Here is an 18,427-nt window from a genome sequence, read left to right as displayed (position 1 = left end):
TGCATTTAAAAATTAAATACTCAACATTAAGGTCTACAAACTTACAAACTTGATTGCCTATGGCATAGGAAGAGAACGAGCCACTACCCAAAATGATCTGACACACAAACTGAGACTTATGAACTAAAACGTGCTACAGCCACACCAAAAACCGGCAACACTGAAATCCACACCACATTGAAAATCTGAAAATGCACACTAAAATCAAACCACACATTCAAATTATCCAATCACAGCTAGGAGTGATATCTCACACTCGAAGTCTGTTAAGAGCCCTATGAGGTATTCAGCCTCGAAGATTGTTTGGAGTCAATCCGACAACATAACAGTGTAAATTGTCTGAGATACCAAAATGAGAGCCCAAGTCACTTATTCATAACTTGTTGCCAACCAAATTCAAATTCAAATGCACTCCAAATATGCCCAAACCAAATGCCATTCCATTTCATCCACATTTGGCATTGCATTTCATTTCATTTCCTTGCACAAGTTCGCCCAATTCACATTCACCCAAAATCGCCTTTTTTAATAAATATAAGTGTCATATAATAAAGTGTAAAGTGGGCACCCACCTATGACGTCCAACTAAAAAATATTACTAAGGCAATATACTTAGAAAATCACCCCATTTGCCTTGAGTTATAATTTAATTATTAACACCATGAAGACCCCCTTGAAGTCATATGCAAAGTTTGCCCAAATAGACTTAGGATAAATTAATATTTTCTCCCCTCCATCCATAAAGTAATCAAATATTAATACCTCATGCCTAAGGTATTAATATATTAAAAATACCTTCTCCTCAAATATTGATTATTGCGAAATTGAGCCGGAGGCTGAAGTGCTGGAAATCACCAAAACTGAACTGAGTTGGGGCTCTGAACTGAACGGCTTAAAATAGTCATCTGAGTGAATACAAGATCCTGCCAAAATAATACTACCAGAAATAGCCACTGAGCTGTACTGCAGAATCCTTGCCAAAAATAGCACCAAAAAAATGCTGGAAGATCAACTGCTCAAATTGACCTGTCGGAAATAGCCATCTGAACAGGCTTGCTGACATCCTGCTTAAAATAGAACTGCTAAAAATAGTACTTGCTGAAAATAGCATACTGCTAAAAATAGTAAGTGTTTCCAAAGTGATTTTAACCACATTCTGAGCAGTTGTCACTCTTACTAAAAATAGTAAGTTTGGAAAAAGTCACTTGATGCAGATGCATGTCGAACCATCCCGAAGCTCTTTGAAAACCCGGAAGGAATCCAGAATCCAAACTATCAAACTCCACATATACCCCCTGAAAACACCAAAGAATACTCTTAAAAAATAGGAAACCCTAATTTTTGCCCCCGATTAGCTTATGGGCCTTGGAACTAGGCTAACGACTGACAAATCTAAATCATTGCAGAGAAGGGGACATTACATCTCCCGCCAAGCGCTCATCAAGGAAGATTTGAAGGGAAGTGCATTTGGAAGCAAGATCACGTCGGATTGGAGTTAAGTAGGAGACACTTATCTCGGGAAGTTCGACACCAAGAAGTTCCGCCACCCATCATAGATAAATGAACCTATTGCTACGGCCAAGAAGATGATTGAAAGTGAGATCATAAATGCAGTTGGCTTTCCTCCCGCAGTGCAATGCTACAAGCTCATTGTAGAATGTGCTCAACACTATGACTCTGCCTCTAGGAGAATTGTGGCGAAAGATGGGACAATGCTCACATATCTCTCAGAGATAGCAATCAGCAAAACATTTCATCTACCTAAGCCTAAGGACATGATCTACATAAGCATAGAAGTAGCTAAGTCAGCCTATTATAATGATCCAGATGCTTGTGTGAAGATCATTGACAAGTTTTGGTTGAAGAAGAGTAGAGGTGGTAGAAGCAGATGGCCCGATAGACTGCATAGGATAGACTTCAATGATGAATTCAGAGACTTCATCACCTTACTCCATCGATTGGTTGGTGCACTTGAGGCTTTATACTTTGAGGGCTGGATGTTCTACTTCATGGAGACTGTTACTCATGACAAAAAGACAATCAATGGGGTGAGGCTCATTAGCAACAACATTGATCAACAGTTAAGGAGGCTAATGCGCACCAGAACATTCTATATGAGCTCCTATGTCATATACTCCATAGTAAGAAATTATGAATATCCAGGACTGATGTACACGAGCATAGTTGGAAGGAGACCTGGAGAGATTAAGGTATATGATTGTTATCCACAACTTAAGCATCCATCAAAACAACACTACAGAAGGGTGAATGATGCATTCACTATGCACATCACGAGGGCACTTCGAGGTGGCTTGCAACAAAGACTCTGTCCGGAAGCACAGGCATTGATAGAATAACATGGTGCATGGTTCATCTAGTTCCCAAAGTTCACATATATTAAAGTTCAAGGATCTCCTGTTCTTCCCAACATGTTGCCGTGCTACCCAACAAATAGAGTGGTACTACTCGAGGTGGTGAGACAGTTATTGGCATATATCAAGGCATATAGGCATAAGCATGGAGCTGGTGTTTCTTTTCCTATCATACTTGGAGATTCCATTGAAGTATGCCCATCCACTCATGCAACAGACGATGCCGAGAAAGAGTTAGCTTTACATTCACTCAAGCCATTCACAACTAGAGATTGCTTCGATCCATATGGTAATGTGAAAGAAGTTCTGGGAAGAAAGCATGGACACCGGTGGCATCTTGAGGATTATTGGATGAATGTTCAAAATGATGTAGAAGTGAAGAAGAAGATGTATTCCAGGCTATCTCTTAATTTCAACCGGAAATGTAAGTTGTTTCATGTTGCCGATCAAGTTCAAGATAGTGGCAATATCTCCAAGCAGCCTATGCCAAAGAAGATAAAGAGATCAAATTCAAATGGGCAGATATGGAAGTTGATGACTTGAAGGAGTTAATGAAACCAGTTTTGGAATACACTCGCATATGGATAGATATAAAACACTTGAAGTTGAAAGAGCAAAATATAACACCAACATTCCACTCAGAAGATGAAGATGAAGCAAGCGCAAGTGGGAGCGCACCTCAATCATCTCATTCAAGAGGATTGAAGAGAAAAGAGGATCGAGGAGAAAAGGAACCCTCAAGGAAGAAGCATAAATCGAGTATGAGTCATCCTTCCTCCAGACAAGAAGAACAAAGGAAAGAAAAAGAGTTGAGTCAAGGAGCCAATGAATCAGCAAAATCTATAGTCCATAATGATAAAAGAAAGTAGAATTTATCAAAAGAACAAGAGATCGAAGGAGGCAAAGACGAAGACAATGATGAGACTACCTCACCACCTAGAAATGAGCAAATACATGAAGAAGCACAAATTTAAGAAGCAAGATCTTCTATTCCGGAATGGCTAAAAGAAAGACTAGCTCAAGAGTTGATAGTAGTTGAGGAAGAGAAAACATACGATATAGCGAGTCTTCTAAGCCAAACTCGAGAGGTCATTGAGAAAAGGAAAGCTACGAAGATGTCAAAGGTAATTAGAGATGATTTGGGATCAAGGAAGCTACAAATAGCTACTCCGAGAGTTGAGAAGTATGAAGGTGAGATCACAGCTGATGAGTATGATATGGAGACTATTGATTTAGGTCCACTCACCTCCGAGCAAGCTATAGGTGATGCAACCGATTCATTGAAAGCAGTTAATGTCATGTTGAGAGCTGAAGTAGAAAAGAATAGAAGGTTAGAGAAGGAGATAAGTGCATGGAGGAACTATGTCCAACAATTTCAGCAACCATTGACACATCAGAGCCCAACAGCCACGCCACCACCTTTTCTTCTTGCAAAGTCAATTGATCATATGGAGAAGATGAGGAATTCGGCACAGTTGATGGATACATGGATAGAGGATGCATATACAAGAGTTAACAAGTTCATGAAGGGCATAATGAAGACATTAGACATAGTCATAAAGGTCCTGGCAAGAACTCATATCCTTATAGAGGCCTTTGAGGCATTTGCTCATGCTAGAGATGTCATCATTCCAGTGCTTCAAGTAATAAGGAAAACATCTTGAGAAGTTTTGTTAAGAGAAAGGATAACAAAAGAGGGATCTACACCTAGCTTTCTAGGATGGAATAGTTTGTTATGATCCCACTTGGCATTTCGTTTTTCTATTGGAGGATGCTTCCTCATTTTTTGTGTCTGCATATGCTATTTTCTCTTAGGTTGTTACATGATGATGTCTATCTAGATCGGGTTTCATTTGTATCAAACCCTAATTAGGGTTTAGGTGGCAAAATCTTGGCCCTTGATCCCCATTCAATTTCGGCCCTTCATTGTATTTGGGAGTCCTATATAAACTCCACTCATTTCATTTGTAAAGGTTAATAGAATAGAAGAGAGAATAGAATAATGAGCAAAACATGAATAGTGCTAGAATAGTATTAGAGATAGAAGTCAAGAGTGATAAGAGAAGGACTTGAAGAATTGTTGTTGTTTGGCTATTGGGTCAATAAAATATTGAAGTTATGGTGTTTCTATTCAATCTTTGAAGCTTATTGCACGGTTCTTTATTTTCTCAAATCAATCTTTGATATTAGTTTAAGTATTTAGATTGAATGATGGAATGTTGCACTTGATGTATTGTGAAACTCATTATCCATACCACTAGCCTCTTGCCGATTGTAAGTGAGCCTTGTGTGGTCAATTGGAACCTTTGAAATTCCTTAAGTTTGATTGTTGGTCAATTATTGATATGCATTCAAGTAATGGTGTCTATGATTAGTAATGATTTGAAATTCTCTAAACATCTTTAGAAGATTGCACTAGTTCTAGTAAAGTTGTTCTTGAATGGCAAAGCTAAGACTAGTAGAGTTTCACTTGTGTCGTTCTTCATCCATTCATTCTTAGGATAGCTTACAACTTCTCTAAACCCTTATCTTTTGCCATTTTTTGATAATCATTTAGTAGTATTAGGAAAGAACCTCATTGCATATCACCATAAATGCCCTTGATAAAACAGCAATTACAACGACCAATAGGGCTTATCCACATGTAGTGATCCTATATTCATGAACCTTGGAGTCTTCTCAAATGATCGTTAAGCTAATCTTCAGCATTTGAGAGATTTTATTTAAGAGAGGATAAGATACTTTAGGTATTTTATTCTGTGTTTGTGCCTAAAAACACATCAACAGGTTGCACCGTTAATTATGCAAGCACCATTAATTATGCAACTACTTAACCATCACACAACGAGATGATACCCCATTTATCTCACTTGTTAATGACTATATTTATGCCTTTTTTATATAACATTAATAGGTTCTCTTATGTTCAGGTATTGGTCCATTTTGACCAACATTTGGTAATTTTTTTATTTTCACGTGGATTATTTATTTACATCATATAGTATAAATATATGGCAAGACTAGATATTATAAGCACAAGTAGGTGTATAACTATTGGACCCAGTACAACTACTGGCCCCTCTCCCCTATACGACGTCAACTTCCCCTCTGCATTGTATGGCCTTGACCATTCTTCCTCTACATCGTACAACTTGTGACATCCTTCGTTTGTAGTATACGACCATATCATTTCCTTGGTGATAATGTATGGCCTCACCCACTAGTTTATGTTGCATGGTCACATCACTTCCTTGGCAATTATGTATGGTCATCTTATGCCCCTCTCATTATCGTATGACCATCTCACTTGTTTCACTACATTGTACAGCCCTATTAATCACTTTCAATATTGTACGGCCTAGTCAATTACTTGTCTATGTTGTACAACCATTTCAATTCATCTTTGCCTACATTGAATGACCATTCCGATTCTTCTTCGTCTACTTTGTATGACTAGTTCATTCCATCCATACCATAAGACTATTTCATTTCATCTACACTATACAATTGTTTCATTCCATCTACGATACTACACTATACATAGTTTCATTTTTTCTTCACCATGCGACTAGTTTATCCTTTCTACATTGTATGACCAAGAGAAAGTGGTTATGTTGTATGCCTAAATTGCTATCTACATCATATGACCAAGACAATATAATCTTGCGTTGGTCCACATTGTTCAGTTATAGTTTGAAGATGTTGTACAACCTGTTGATCTCATAAGCGTATGGCAGCCAAGGAGCACTTTAGTGGTATGAGATAACACTTTGATAGTATGGTGATCAACCTTAACCTCCTTTGTATGGTTAGTTTCATTTGTGCAAGTGAATTTTTTAAGTATACGGCCCATCAATTGTCCCAACAAAAGTCTATTCTAGGAAGCCATTCTCAACAATAGTCTATTCTCAATAATTATTCTCATCAAGAGTATTTTCTTGGGAGTTTCATTGTGCAATTAAATGAGCTCCTTTGGTTGGCTGGTCCAAAGCGTTATTCACACATTGGCATACATTGGTTAAACACTCCAAAATCTTTAATTTTTGGTTTTGTTGGCATGGCTATTTGCCTCTTCAAAAATCATGAAAATAATGTGCATCATGAAGGTTGTGTGGTTTGAAGGTCTTACTATGGGCTTTGCAATGGGGGCTTTGCTCCTCAACCTCTCCTTGGACCTTGTTGGGGGTTGTGACAAGGAGCACGCTCGGGATGTGCCCCTGGACCCTGTTGGGGGTGCTGTCCCCAGACCCTCTCAAGGGGCGTTGTCCCTTAACCCTACTGAGGGTGTTGCCCCTTGACCCCTGCAAGAGACACCGTCCCTTGACTCCGTTGGATGTGTTGCTGTGAGATCCCCATCAAACTCATTTGATTTGCAAAACTTCATGGTTTGAGTTTACAAAGTAGACTTCCAAGTTAAACTACAAGTCTTCATCTACAATACTGTCATCAGTTTGGAAAGTTTTTCCTAATGTTACTTGATGTTTACTTGCTGTTTGGAAGGTGACTTTCTTTTTGGGGTTGATGATGCAGCTAGTGTATAATGACTATTATTATGTTCCGATAATATGGGTTATCCGACATATTAATTGTTGTTGGCCTCAAGTAGTCATAAATGTCAGTTTGTCAATAGTTGTGTTTCTCTTGGCAACCATCAGTCCTTTAAATATATTGTGTATTGTCAAGGAATGAGTATGATCTTATCGGATCAATTCTGATCCTTGGGTGACCATCCTTGGTCTTCTTTTGTAATATCTTTATATGCGTATCACAATATATTTTACTTTTGTATGTGGTATGCATTGTCATCTCTATTATTTATTTATGTATTCGTTTTATCAGACAGAGCAGCAAGCATGTAAAAATGGTTTGATTTGATTTTTGTGTATTTTCACTACCATTTTCAACAAATCATCCATGTCTATTGCCCTAGCTTTACAAAGCGATCTATGTATTGAAAGAATTTGCATGTTAGTGGCAGTCTGGGATGGCCTAGTTCCCCACTGCTGACCAACATAATCAACCTGAACATTACCTGTATGTTATTAATCACTATATATTTTTAGAAATGATTTCCTGATACTAACATAGTGTAGAAGCTTGGTATTATAAAGCCTATACTTTCCTTTCAGAATGACTTTTGCTGAAAAGCTGTTGGAAATATTTTGTATACTTGTTATGTTATACACCCCATATATATTGTACATCCTAAACAATCGGGGTCTGAGGCATTTCCTCCATTGGAGAGTATGGAGGGGCCTGCGATTTCACATGAGGGGTTTAATGACTGATGACTGGTGTCCTCCATTGAGAAATTTATTTTGGGACCTTATAGATGGTTTTTTGGCCCATGGATTTATACACATTGTATTGTAATACTGCTTAGTGATTTCTTATAATGATGTGCTTACAGATGGATTAGAGTTAAGCACAAGTGCAAAATATCTTATTGTAAAGTAGACAGTTTGGCTAGTACAGTGAGAGTCATTTTTGCTGGATAATTTTTGGAAAGGATTTCTCAAGGTAAATTTTCTTGTTATATTTTTTGTGTGCCATTGTTTTTCTGCTGCATATAAGATTCTTTTAGCATTGCTTTATCTACTTCAGTTTATCGTTATTCTTCCCTTAAAAATTTCATGTACCATAAAACAAATTGTTAAATCATGAGAATTGGAACAGGAACAACTGTACATTGATGTTTATCTGGCCATCTGTATTGGTGATTATGTATGACTTTCATTTGAATTCTAATACAAACAGATAACACATTTCCTCTTTATCTTTTCAAACGTCAGAAAACTCGATTTCTTTAAATGCATTTATGCTGATATTGAATATTATTATTTATTTTCTCTGCTTTGTGAGAATATAAAGATATTTATACAGCAACCATTGAATCATCTCAATGTACAATACTTATCAGTTCCGCAGAACACTTTTGAACTGTATAATCTCCTACCGTAACAAGTGAAAAAGCTGTATTGGTGGTTCCTAGACCTTTCTTGTGGGTTCTAATACAAGCACATAGACATTTCATCTTATCTTTTCGAACATCAGAAAACTTGATTCCTTTGCAAGCATTTATGCTGATACCGAAGCTAATCTTTACTTAATCTGCTTTTTGAAAATATTTAAGACATATTTCTGCAACCATTGAATCATCTCAATGAATGTGTTATGTCCCATTTTGACGTATCACTTATGGGTGGCCCAAAATACTTTTTACATTGTATAATCTCATACTGTAACAGGTGCAAAAGCTGATTATGCCATTGAAACTTCTCAGAGAAAGAGTGGAAAGGAGGCAGAAAGCATACCAAAGACAATGTCTTCAGAATCTAATTTGAGAATTGTTGACGCCCTCCACCAGAATGTAGCTTTAAGTGCAATACCAACTACAACTATTGGAACTGGGATCCTGTTGAAGAATGACGGAGAGAAAACTACAGCAGTAAATGAAGTTGGTCTAGACGAAGATCACACAGTTGCAGAAAATGTCAAATTGGATTCCCTGTTGAATGTTTCTGACAAAGATGATGGTCTATCTCTGTCCTTTTCTTTCCATTTTGTGACACTTATAGATATTATATGCATGCAAATTCAGGTTGATGTATCTGTCACGCAGAATGATGAAACAAATTAGCATTAACCCCATTGTTGAATTTGATTATGATCGGATAGAGTGGAATGATGATATGTTTGAAATGCACATATGATTGTCTTTGGGTAAAAGCATATCCATGTAGTGTATATATGAGATAATAGTAAGCAGGTCGCAACTGCTTTGTGTAGTTCTCGATTAGCCACATCTGGGTCTAATACATGGAGCTTATTTAAAGGCGACAAAGAAAAGGAAACAGAAACGGCACTGTAAAACAGAAACAGCAGAATGTAAATAAGGTTTCATATCAACCCACTTGCAAACAGTTTTTAGAGAACTATATAAATAAGACCAAATGGAGGGCGTTTTTTTAGTTAATTCAGTCATTGCCTTTGCCATATCAACATTTCAAATTTTAATTTATAAAAAATGGCTTAAAATTTGCACTTCATTTCTCGTGAATGCATGCTAGATTGTGATCTGACAGTTGCGAATCGTCCATTTCTTTTGTTTTTGAAGAATCTTTCAAATCAAGCTTGTAAATTTTCACAGGCGCCATATCAACCTACTATCACACAATTTCTGGAGAACTCTATAAATGAGACTACTAGAAGTGTGTTTTCTTAGTTAATTCAGTTGTTGCCTTGCCATATCAACTTTTCAAAATCTAATATAGAAAATATTGCTATCATTTGCACTGCATTTCTTTTGAATGCTTACTAGGTTGTGGTCTGACAGTTGCAACCTTTAGTTTTTACAATTATCTTTCAAAATCAAGCTAGTAAATTATACAGAGAATATAAAATACCTCATCATGAAATAGTATTGCATTTGCTCTAGACTTCTGAGTTCTAACTACAGAAAAAGTGTCTCGTGGTGAAAGTTGTTTTTGCCCGTACTGAAATTGACGTTTCAATATAATTAGCATAACCCGTTATATATATAAAAAAGCTTGAAGTCAGCGAACATAATAAAAAAGTCCCGTATCCAACTAACAATTTTTGATCGTAGTCTATGATTGTAACATGCCGAGAATCGAATGTAGATATGGGATTGGCAATTTTGCGAACGAATTTAATCGATATTATTTTTAATATAGTGAAATTTAGTTAGCCCTATTACGGAAAAGCGCTGCAAAAAAATGAAGTAATTTTCATTTGCTGTACTTACCGTTGTATATCCCCAAAAAGGCTGCATTGTACAGCTTTATTTATTTTTATTGGCCTTCACTGACGGAGCTCGACTAACCGAACAGTGTAAGGTGTAGATTCATTCCCGAGAACTTGGAGTGCATGTACAGTGTCCTGTACAGGAGTTAGTTGAGTCGCTTTAGGCAATTCCTTTTTGATTTAATATCCCTGGACCCTCTATTTCCAACCGTTCTTCGTGGTCCGATTGTATGTTGAAATGAGCCGTCACTTTTTAGTTTCGTCCTATTTTTAAGCCAACGACAACAAGTATTGCTTTAAGAAGTGTCACTATTTTCTTTCTTCATTTTAAGCCAACGTGTACGCTTGAAGGAGTTATCCGTTTGTTGTTTTTTAGCTATCTTTTATTGACATTTCCCTTCCTCGTTCCTATATAATCCCGTAACATGTTTTTCTTATTATTATCTTATGCTAATGATTGACGATATTGCTTTTCCATTTTCTTGCAGATGCAGTTAAAGAATTCACGGAAAAGCTACCAAATCGAGCAGCAAGTCATTCGAACATCACTATTCAGAATATAGCGACCTACACGTCCACTACAACAAAATCAACTCTCACATATTCAAGTCGAGTGGACAATGTAGAAATCAAAGAAACAAATTATACAGCTACAGAGACAACAAAAACTACTCCATATCTGAATGGAGATAGTGAATCCCTACAACTAGAAGAACAACATCCACGGCTTCCAAATTTAGAAGTTACTGAAGGCCGATTTAAAATTCCACCTTCGATTAGCATTCCCGCTCTAAATGACCAAACTGGTCAAGTTGAGGCAAAATTAGAAGTACCCAATGAGTCTGTATCTGAAGAAATATCAGATAGGCATGTTCAGCATGCGGATAAACTTGCTGAATCAAAACAGTTGGAGAAGCAGCATGTATATCAGAAAGATGTGAAAGGGACAGAAGATCATCTGACAGAACTTTCTTTTAGTGCTTCTTCTGCCTTAAGTGAAGAGCACCAGCAGAGTAAAACAGAACAACACTATGTATACGCATCCTCAAAACATGTGGATAAAGTTCCTTGTGAAATAGAGACAAGCATGGATGAGAATAGGATTCGTCCACAGTTAGTCACACAGGGAGAAGCGTCCAATGGGATGCCAGACACGGCAGGAAATAAAGAGTTACTCAGAAGTGAACATCAACCCAATGATTTGGAACGGAATATGGTAGTAGGAAAAGCCCAATCAGATAAAAAAGATTACCTCTGCAGTTGTATTCCGGTTTCTATACCAACTATCTGGTCAATGTGGTCTTCCAAGGAACTCATTGCAGGTTCGACTCTTCCCCAATGCAGATGCTTTAATCTAAGAATCTCAGGGCACAAATAATTAGTACAGCTGTACCTACATTCTCAAGAGTATTTATACTGAGACCAGTATCATCTGCAGACAAATAAAGCTTTATTTTGAGGTCAAGAAATAAGTTTTCACTATTGTATGTATTTTTGATTCTATATCAGTATTCCCTTGTATATTTATCAGAAATCTTATACCAGAAGAGGTTGTGTCTGTCAATTGTTTGTGAAATTGTTAATGCACGACAAACATTTGCTAAACTCCCTTTTAGAATAAAGAAAGTGCAGCTGTTCTACATTATAAGACTCAGAAATGTTGATTGGTTTTCATGCTCCACCAACTGTTTGACGAAATGCCTGTGACCTGAAATTAGGAAATTGCAAGTGTCAGAAATTTCTTGGTAGTAACATTACTCGTTTATATCAATAAGTGAAAGAGTAATTTAAATGATTTCTTAACATTTTTTTACTAAAAGAAGTTGATTACTTTTCCTTCTTAATTTAAATTTAGTTTGATGCGGGTAATAAGTTTATGCGTTGTATTTACATTACCAAAAGAAAATATGGATATAAGCTTACTGCCAAGGGAACTTGATGTAATAAAACTGTTCAAACTCTTTATTGGTGACAATTTAAAATCACACAACTAACATTTTGTATTCTTTAAAATATTTGTTTCTTAGATGAGCAACTGAAGAAACCTCTTTTAGCTGATCCCGAAAACAAATTAACCATTGACAAGGAGGTACCAGTGGCATTGAGAGGTATGCTTTTTCAATGTGAATCAGTTCACGTATTTCATATGAAATCATGTCAAAAGACAACTAAATATATTCATTATTCTCTCAACTAATGGATTTGCCATGTCAAATGAAGACATAAGCTTTGAAACATAAATTACCTAAATTATTCGCAGATCACAGCTATAATTTTGCACTCTTAAGAAGTCTTTTTCTTGGTTTGAAGAACTAAATGAATATTCACTTTTAATTGCTGCCTATAAAATTACTGATGTTCTGATTTTTTATGAATTTATTTTATGTAAATTGTGAAACACAAAATTTAAATGATACATTGTTTAGCCAAAGTCTGTCTTTGTAAAGTGTACCAAGAAAATTAGAAGTGAAAATAACAAATTTGGTGCACCCATAATGAATATTCTTATTCATGGTGAACACTAATAAAAAACATAATGGTGAAAGAGGTGATCATTATATATATTTCTCTGGATATATGTGAAAATTATTATAATATCTTACCACTCGACTTTCATGTAGGACAGTTGATTTACAGCGCTAGGATACACTCATCCTGCACATTCTTGCTTTAAAATTATGCTTACTGTGCATTCTGGGCTGTAAATCTTCTTTCCTGCATTTGCTTCAACATGTGTGTATCTCAATATTTGACTCTTAGGACTAGTCTTCATCAAAGCGTTTTTCTTGGAGCTTAAAAAATTGTGAACTTCTTGAATTCTGTCTGTCAATGTTGTGGAACAATGCTTCCACCAAGCCATATCTGCAGTGTTTATCCCATACACTGGATTGGAATGCATTTCAAGGCAATTTCACGGATATTCTCAACTGAATGAAATAGTCAAAATGCCAAGATTTTGAGCCTGGTCATATGCTTCAAACTGTGTGCCAGCCTACAATGCTTTCATAGTATTTTAGTAAGGAGGAATAGACAGTCGTATGAAAGTGTCCACTCATGGAATCTAATTATGCACCATGTTGGACTTGAGGACAAGCTGTGTAGAGATTTCAACATCATGTGGTTGACCTACAAGCATGTCGGGCATCATTGGCTTAGGTTTCTTGTTACCATTGATGTCAATGCCCACACGTGTGGGTGACCATAGCTGATGAGAACTAGCCATATGGTGGTTATAATTCCAAATCTACTCCATGGTTACACTCTTAAGGAACCAATGGTGCTGTTTTTTCCTGCAGTTTAGCATTATGTAAGATCCCGTGCCAATTTCTAAGCTAAAAATTTTCACATTTTTTCCAAGGTCTAATTGATATGCATTTTGTCAAACATTTTTCATGCAACAAGTCACTGTGGATTCCCTGATTGCAATTACTTGGAACAGACTTCACGAGGCATCCATTCCTTAAATGTACGGCTAGCCTGGAAGTGGTACAGATAGCTTGGGAAATGTACGGCTGGTAAAAGAGGTTATTAACCGTCCAAATCTGCTCACCAATTAACCAGTATCTGCTGCAAACAATTTCCAATGAGTCCCTTGCAGAAATTTTCAACAAACAATGTTCAATTGACCTCCAAGAAGCATTTATTTTTATTGAATTTTATTGATCTGAATCATAGATTAAAAAATCGTTCAAAAATTGCCTGAATCTCGATTTATCACGAGTTAGAATGGCAGATGATTTAATAGTCCAATAAATCCCCGACGATTTTTTAAAAAAATCGGGAACTTTTGACTAGATAAAATCACAATCAAACTAGAAACGATTGTGTTTTTAACCCTAGAAAGTGGGGGCGAATCTGCAATTTTGTTTTTACTGAGCACGCGAGTCTTCACGTGAGGGCTGGTGGGATTTGTAGACTCAGCAAGACGGGATTTGCCACCATTTGGAGGTATCGGGCGCTATGGTCACAAATGAGTTTTTTTATTTAATTTATCGAACCTTTAATAGATATTACACATCCATCATTACACATTCTAATTGTAATACCTCCAAATTCTCCAAATAGATATTACCATTTAATTTAATTTATCGAACCTTTAATAGATATTGCACATCTATTATTTTAATATATTTATTATTTAAGAATCGAAATAAAAAATGATGGTGAATTTAATTATATTTTTTAATACATTTATATTTTAAGAAAATATATATTTTCAAATGTTCGATAAATTTGCTGATTTATTGCCCTTTTTTTCACGATTTTTGGCCGATTCTTGATTTTTAAAAAATTTTCGGCCAAAAGATTTATTGCCAATTAAGAGTTTTTCATATTTGATCTGAATGCACCAAACCCTTGATGCTTTATTGCTGAAAGAAACTTGAGAAATTTGCCTGAAAATTCCTCCAATGAAGCTCAAATAGAAACCTTGTGTAGATTTCCCTCAATGATGAACTAGGTTTTCATCCAATTCATGATTCTCCATGGGTTTTTCATCCTCTGGAAAATACCTAGCGAAGTTTCTTTGAGAAAGAATTATGAAAACTCAAGTACATAATAAGCAAATAAGAGAATGAATTCTCTTTTAATAATCTCCCTTCACTTTTGGACTCCAACACCTCCCTAAATCAAATTTTTTTTGGCTTTCAATATCAATTGTGCATCCAAGTTAGGGGAATTAAATAATTTTTACTTTATAACATAATTTCCCACTTCATAATTTGGTGTTATAAAGTTACTTTATGAGGTTATAATTTGACTTGATAAAGTAACTTTATAATTTAACTTCATAAAGTTACTATTACCCATTTTCATTCTCCAACTCAATTAGGTGGAGCTGATCAAGTTTTATAGTTTTAAGGGAACATGTTTGTTGTTTATGTTTTGCCAAGAGATACTATAGAATGCTAAAAGATTTCCAAGTAAATGCAAGTGTTCACAACCAATCAAGAGCCATACAACATTGCATATTTGAAAAAGCATTTCTCTCTATTCATAAATGTTAAATGAGATGCTCCCACACAAGCTGTGGGAATGACTACCTATGATGCATTATACAAGAAAATGATGCATGTAAAAATAAAATATAAACAAAGATAAGGGATCCGTCATTGCCTCGTAATGACGAACCGCCCGCAGTTGAGTAGCTTCATATCCAACTCCTTTGCAGAGGTCCCCTGCTGCTCCAAGTGTTTGCAAGAAGATAAGAGAATTGCATTAGAGCTCGGGATGCCATATCCTTGCATATATATCATCAATGCATGCACAATCCACTCCTACAATGCATTATATGAGTCCAATCATTGTACGTATCAGAAACAGCAGAAAACATATCTGAAAATTCATAGTTTTTGTCTAACAATTTGTCCAATGTACAGATACAGGTAAAGTTTTATCGCTGATTACTTCAATTAAATATCTGCATATGGGAAAAATGGGCTCCCACGAGGGTTGAGCTCAACATGTATGACATTAGGGACAGATTATCATGACATCAGTGAAACAATCCTTACCCGTCTCCTACGGTGGACACAATAAAGGAGTACATGTCGCTCATGGCATTAGGCTGATAAGAACATGAGAGTCCTAAATGTCATCACCAGCATACTGTCATAAGCGAGGGGCACTCATTCACGGAGACCATCGCACAAGAGAATTAAGGAAGGTTGCATGATCATCATGATAACTGTAGTTAAGAAGTAAAGTTTATCATTTAATGTGCCAATATCTGAGAGATACCATCACAGTGTTCCAGAAGGCTACATTTCTAGAGGCCAAAGACATAACATCAAATAAAATCTTTGTCAAAAGGTAGCAATCAATTTTTACAATCAAACAGCAGCAAGATAAAGAGGTTACAGTGCAATCAAAGGGTAGCACCAGCAGCCTTTTAAAATAAAATAGTCATACATGCTTTCAAGTACAGTCATGGTAAAGCTTTATATATCAGCCCAATGATAGAAGTGAGACATTTAAGGAGGCTCAGTAAAATGACAGCCATGATAGCATTCACTATAAATATGGAAAACATAGTTGCAACTCCAAGGATATCAAGAGCAGAGACTTCATTCTTATTACATATGTTCAGGGGTATCATGCTAGGTGGAACTGGAAGCATAAGCAGATGGTATACGGTGCATTTTAGTACTTCTTGGAGATAGAGCAGCTAGACCATACTTATATCTTACAAAGTGCAAGGGTTTCAACTTTTAACTCGAAACAAATTTTCCAAAATAACCTCAGAATTATGGCATGCAGAAAATCAGAATACATTTCAGTCATAACAGTTAAACCATTTTTCAGAAAGCTTTCAGAAAGGGTTTCTTTTTGACAGAATCAAACTGTCAAATTCAAGATATATGCCCCTGAAGCAGCTTTTAATGGCGGAGGTGTGCAGAATAGTTTCATAAAATAGCAGCATGGCGTCCAACAACAGAAACAAAGGAAAAAGTGCAGCTACAGTTTTCAGAAAATATATCTTTTAACGCCCAGTTTTCAGAAAATGAATGATTTTGTAAAAAGTTTCAGGCATAGTACAAATTTAGAAAAGCAAAGGGAGGGTTTACAACTTTTTCCACCATTTTCAGTCCTCTTTTCTCTTTGAAATGCCTAAAAAATCGAATTGCTATGTAAGCAGCTCAGGTTGCTATAGGTTTGTTCATGCTTTGAAAGAAATATCTTAGTGATAGGATGCGTGAAGAGCAGTCAAAGCCTACAAATGCAGTCCTCCAAGTGCTCTTCAACCAAGATACAGTCACAGTGGCATCTCCAAATTGACCTTCAATAGTAGTCACTTTCAAGGCATGGAAAATAAACAACAGTGGTTCAAAAAGAAATCTGAGCCAAAATATCATATGTGAAAGAACAGATCAAGCACAAGCACAACTGTTACTTGCATCCCCTTCAGGCATGTTGACAAACAATATAAAAGAGTGCATCAAAGAATGGTGAGCACAGTGATAGCCTAAGAAATATTTAAGGAAAGAGAACATTTGCAAACATGTTATGGTCAACATTACAAAATGGAGGAGTGCATCATACGGAATAAGCAGTCAGTGATCTAGAAGCAGTCATAAGGTTATCAACCGCAATAGAACCACAACAATATCTGCTATAAAATAGCTAGGATTTACAAGGATAAGGAACATGTGTATGGCAGATTTTATAGGATCCGAGGTAAACTTTTGCCAAAATGAGAAGCTTCAAAAGAATGTCATACAACTACATCTTTTTTGAAATCAACTGTTAGTAGTTCAAGAATATTGCTAGTATCTTTGAGTGGTGAGATAATACAGATTTCCAGTAAGGTTTACGAAGTGGAGAACTACTTGAGTGGAATTCCTTTCATACCGATGCATTATGTTCACATATTAAGAATATATTTTGTCAACTTCCAGCAGATGATTTGTCAATTCAAAATTAGCTATCAATTTTATTATGCAAACAACAGTGCAAAGATTCTGATGAGCTAGAGGATGGTGTTTTAATTGTGAACGTGGAAGGGGAAAATGCCAATGAAAAGAGATCGACGTTTTCACCCACGTTTACCAGTAAATTTGAAGAAAATCGAATTGAAATGCCTCTGAAAGATGCACCTGAAGCGGTTGATGGCAGAGAAAAATCTTGCAAACTTCCCTCTTGATGGCTAGTTCTTTCACTTTCGTGGTTTCAAAACCCTTCAAAATAATTTTCAAATTTTCCTCATGATAGTGCTTCAAATCAGAAGGTGAAAACACAGAAAATATGCATAAAATCAGTTAAAGATCATGGCTTTTTTGACCCAGAATAGCCTTCATTTCCAATAAAAGTCGAAATCCTAGTTTTCACGACTTACCAGGCTGTTTGCATGCCAAAGATGTATTTTGATCTGCCTAGAATCTATGAAAGACTCAAAACTTTTCCAGAAAATCACCTATGGCGACACCAACACTGAATTTCAACAAGTTGCAGATCATTTCGACCTCCAAAAAAAAACCCATGGCGGCCTCGCAAAAATCACGCTACAGCAGGAAATGAAGACATCAAATGCCAAAGAGAATACGAAGAGTTTCGTATGTTTCACGCCCAACACTCAGAATCACGCCCAGCACACAGCAAATTGCCCAGATTTCCTCCTTTCGTGCCTAGTTTGAACCCTAGCATGGCGTGGTGGCATGGAGTTCCCAGCAGTAGAAAATGAAAGTATCGAATGAAGAGAGGAATGAAGACTTTAGGTTTTCATTTTTCTCCTTTATCATCCAATTGCTTTAAGGGATTTTTGGCCTTGTTTCTTTTTATTTTATTCAAGC

The 18,427-nt window shown here is 36.4% G+C and overlaps 1 protein-coding gene across 13 annotated transcripts in view; it reads left to right on the top strand.

Annotated features, from left to right (window-relative positions):
- LOC131035152 (uncharacterized) overlaps positions 1 to 18,427 on the top strand; it is a 258,229-nt gene that overhangs the window by 103,045 nt on the left and 136,757 nt on the right. For 10 of the 13 annotated variants that reach the window (XR_009103920.2, XM_057966792.2, XM_057966790.2 and 7 more), the window contains 3 exons: positions 8,621 to 8,908; positions 10,628 to 11,461; positions 12,167 to 12,247. Coding sequence is in view for 12 of the 13 variants with exons in the window: in XM_057966792.2 (XP_057822775.2) it covers positions 8,621 to 8,908; positions 10,628 to 11,461; positions 12,167 to 12,247 (1,203 nt within the window). In the remaining variant the exon portion in view is untranslated. The remainder of the gene's footprint in view (positions 1 to 8,620; positions 8,909 to 10,627; positions 11,462 to 12,166; positions 12,248 to 18,427) is intronic. The other 3 variants (XM_057966796.2, XM_057966797.2, XM_057966795.2) reach the window with 1 other exon arrangement.

The sequence above is a fragment of the Cryptomeria japonica genome, chromosome 11, assembly GCF_030272615.1.
Source record: "Cryptomeria japonica chromosome 11, Sugi_1.0, whole genome shotgun sequence".
Taxonomy (NCBI): Eukaryota; Viridiplantae; Streptophyta; class Pinopsida; order Cupressales; family Cupressaceae; genus Cryptomeria; species Cryptomeria japonica.
Note: the sequence above shows the minus strand (reverse complement) of the source record. Positions and strands in the feature narration are given on the sequence as shown.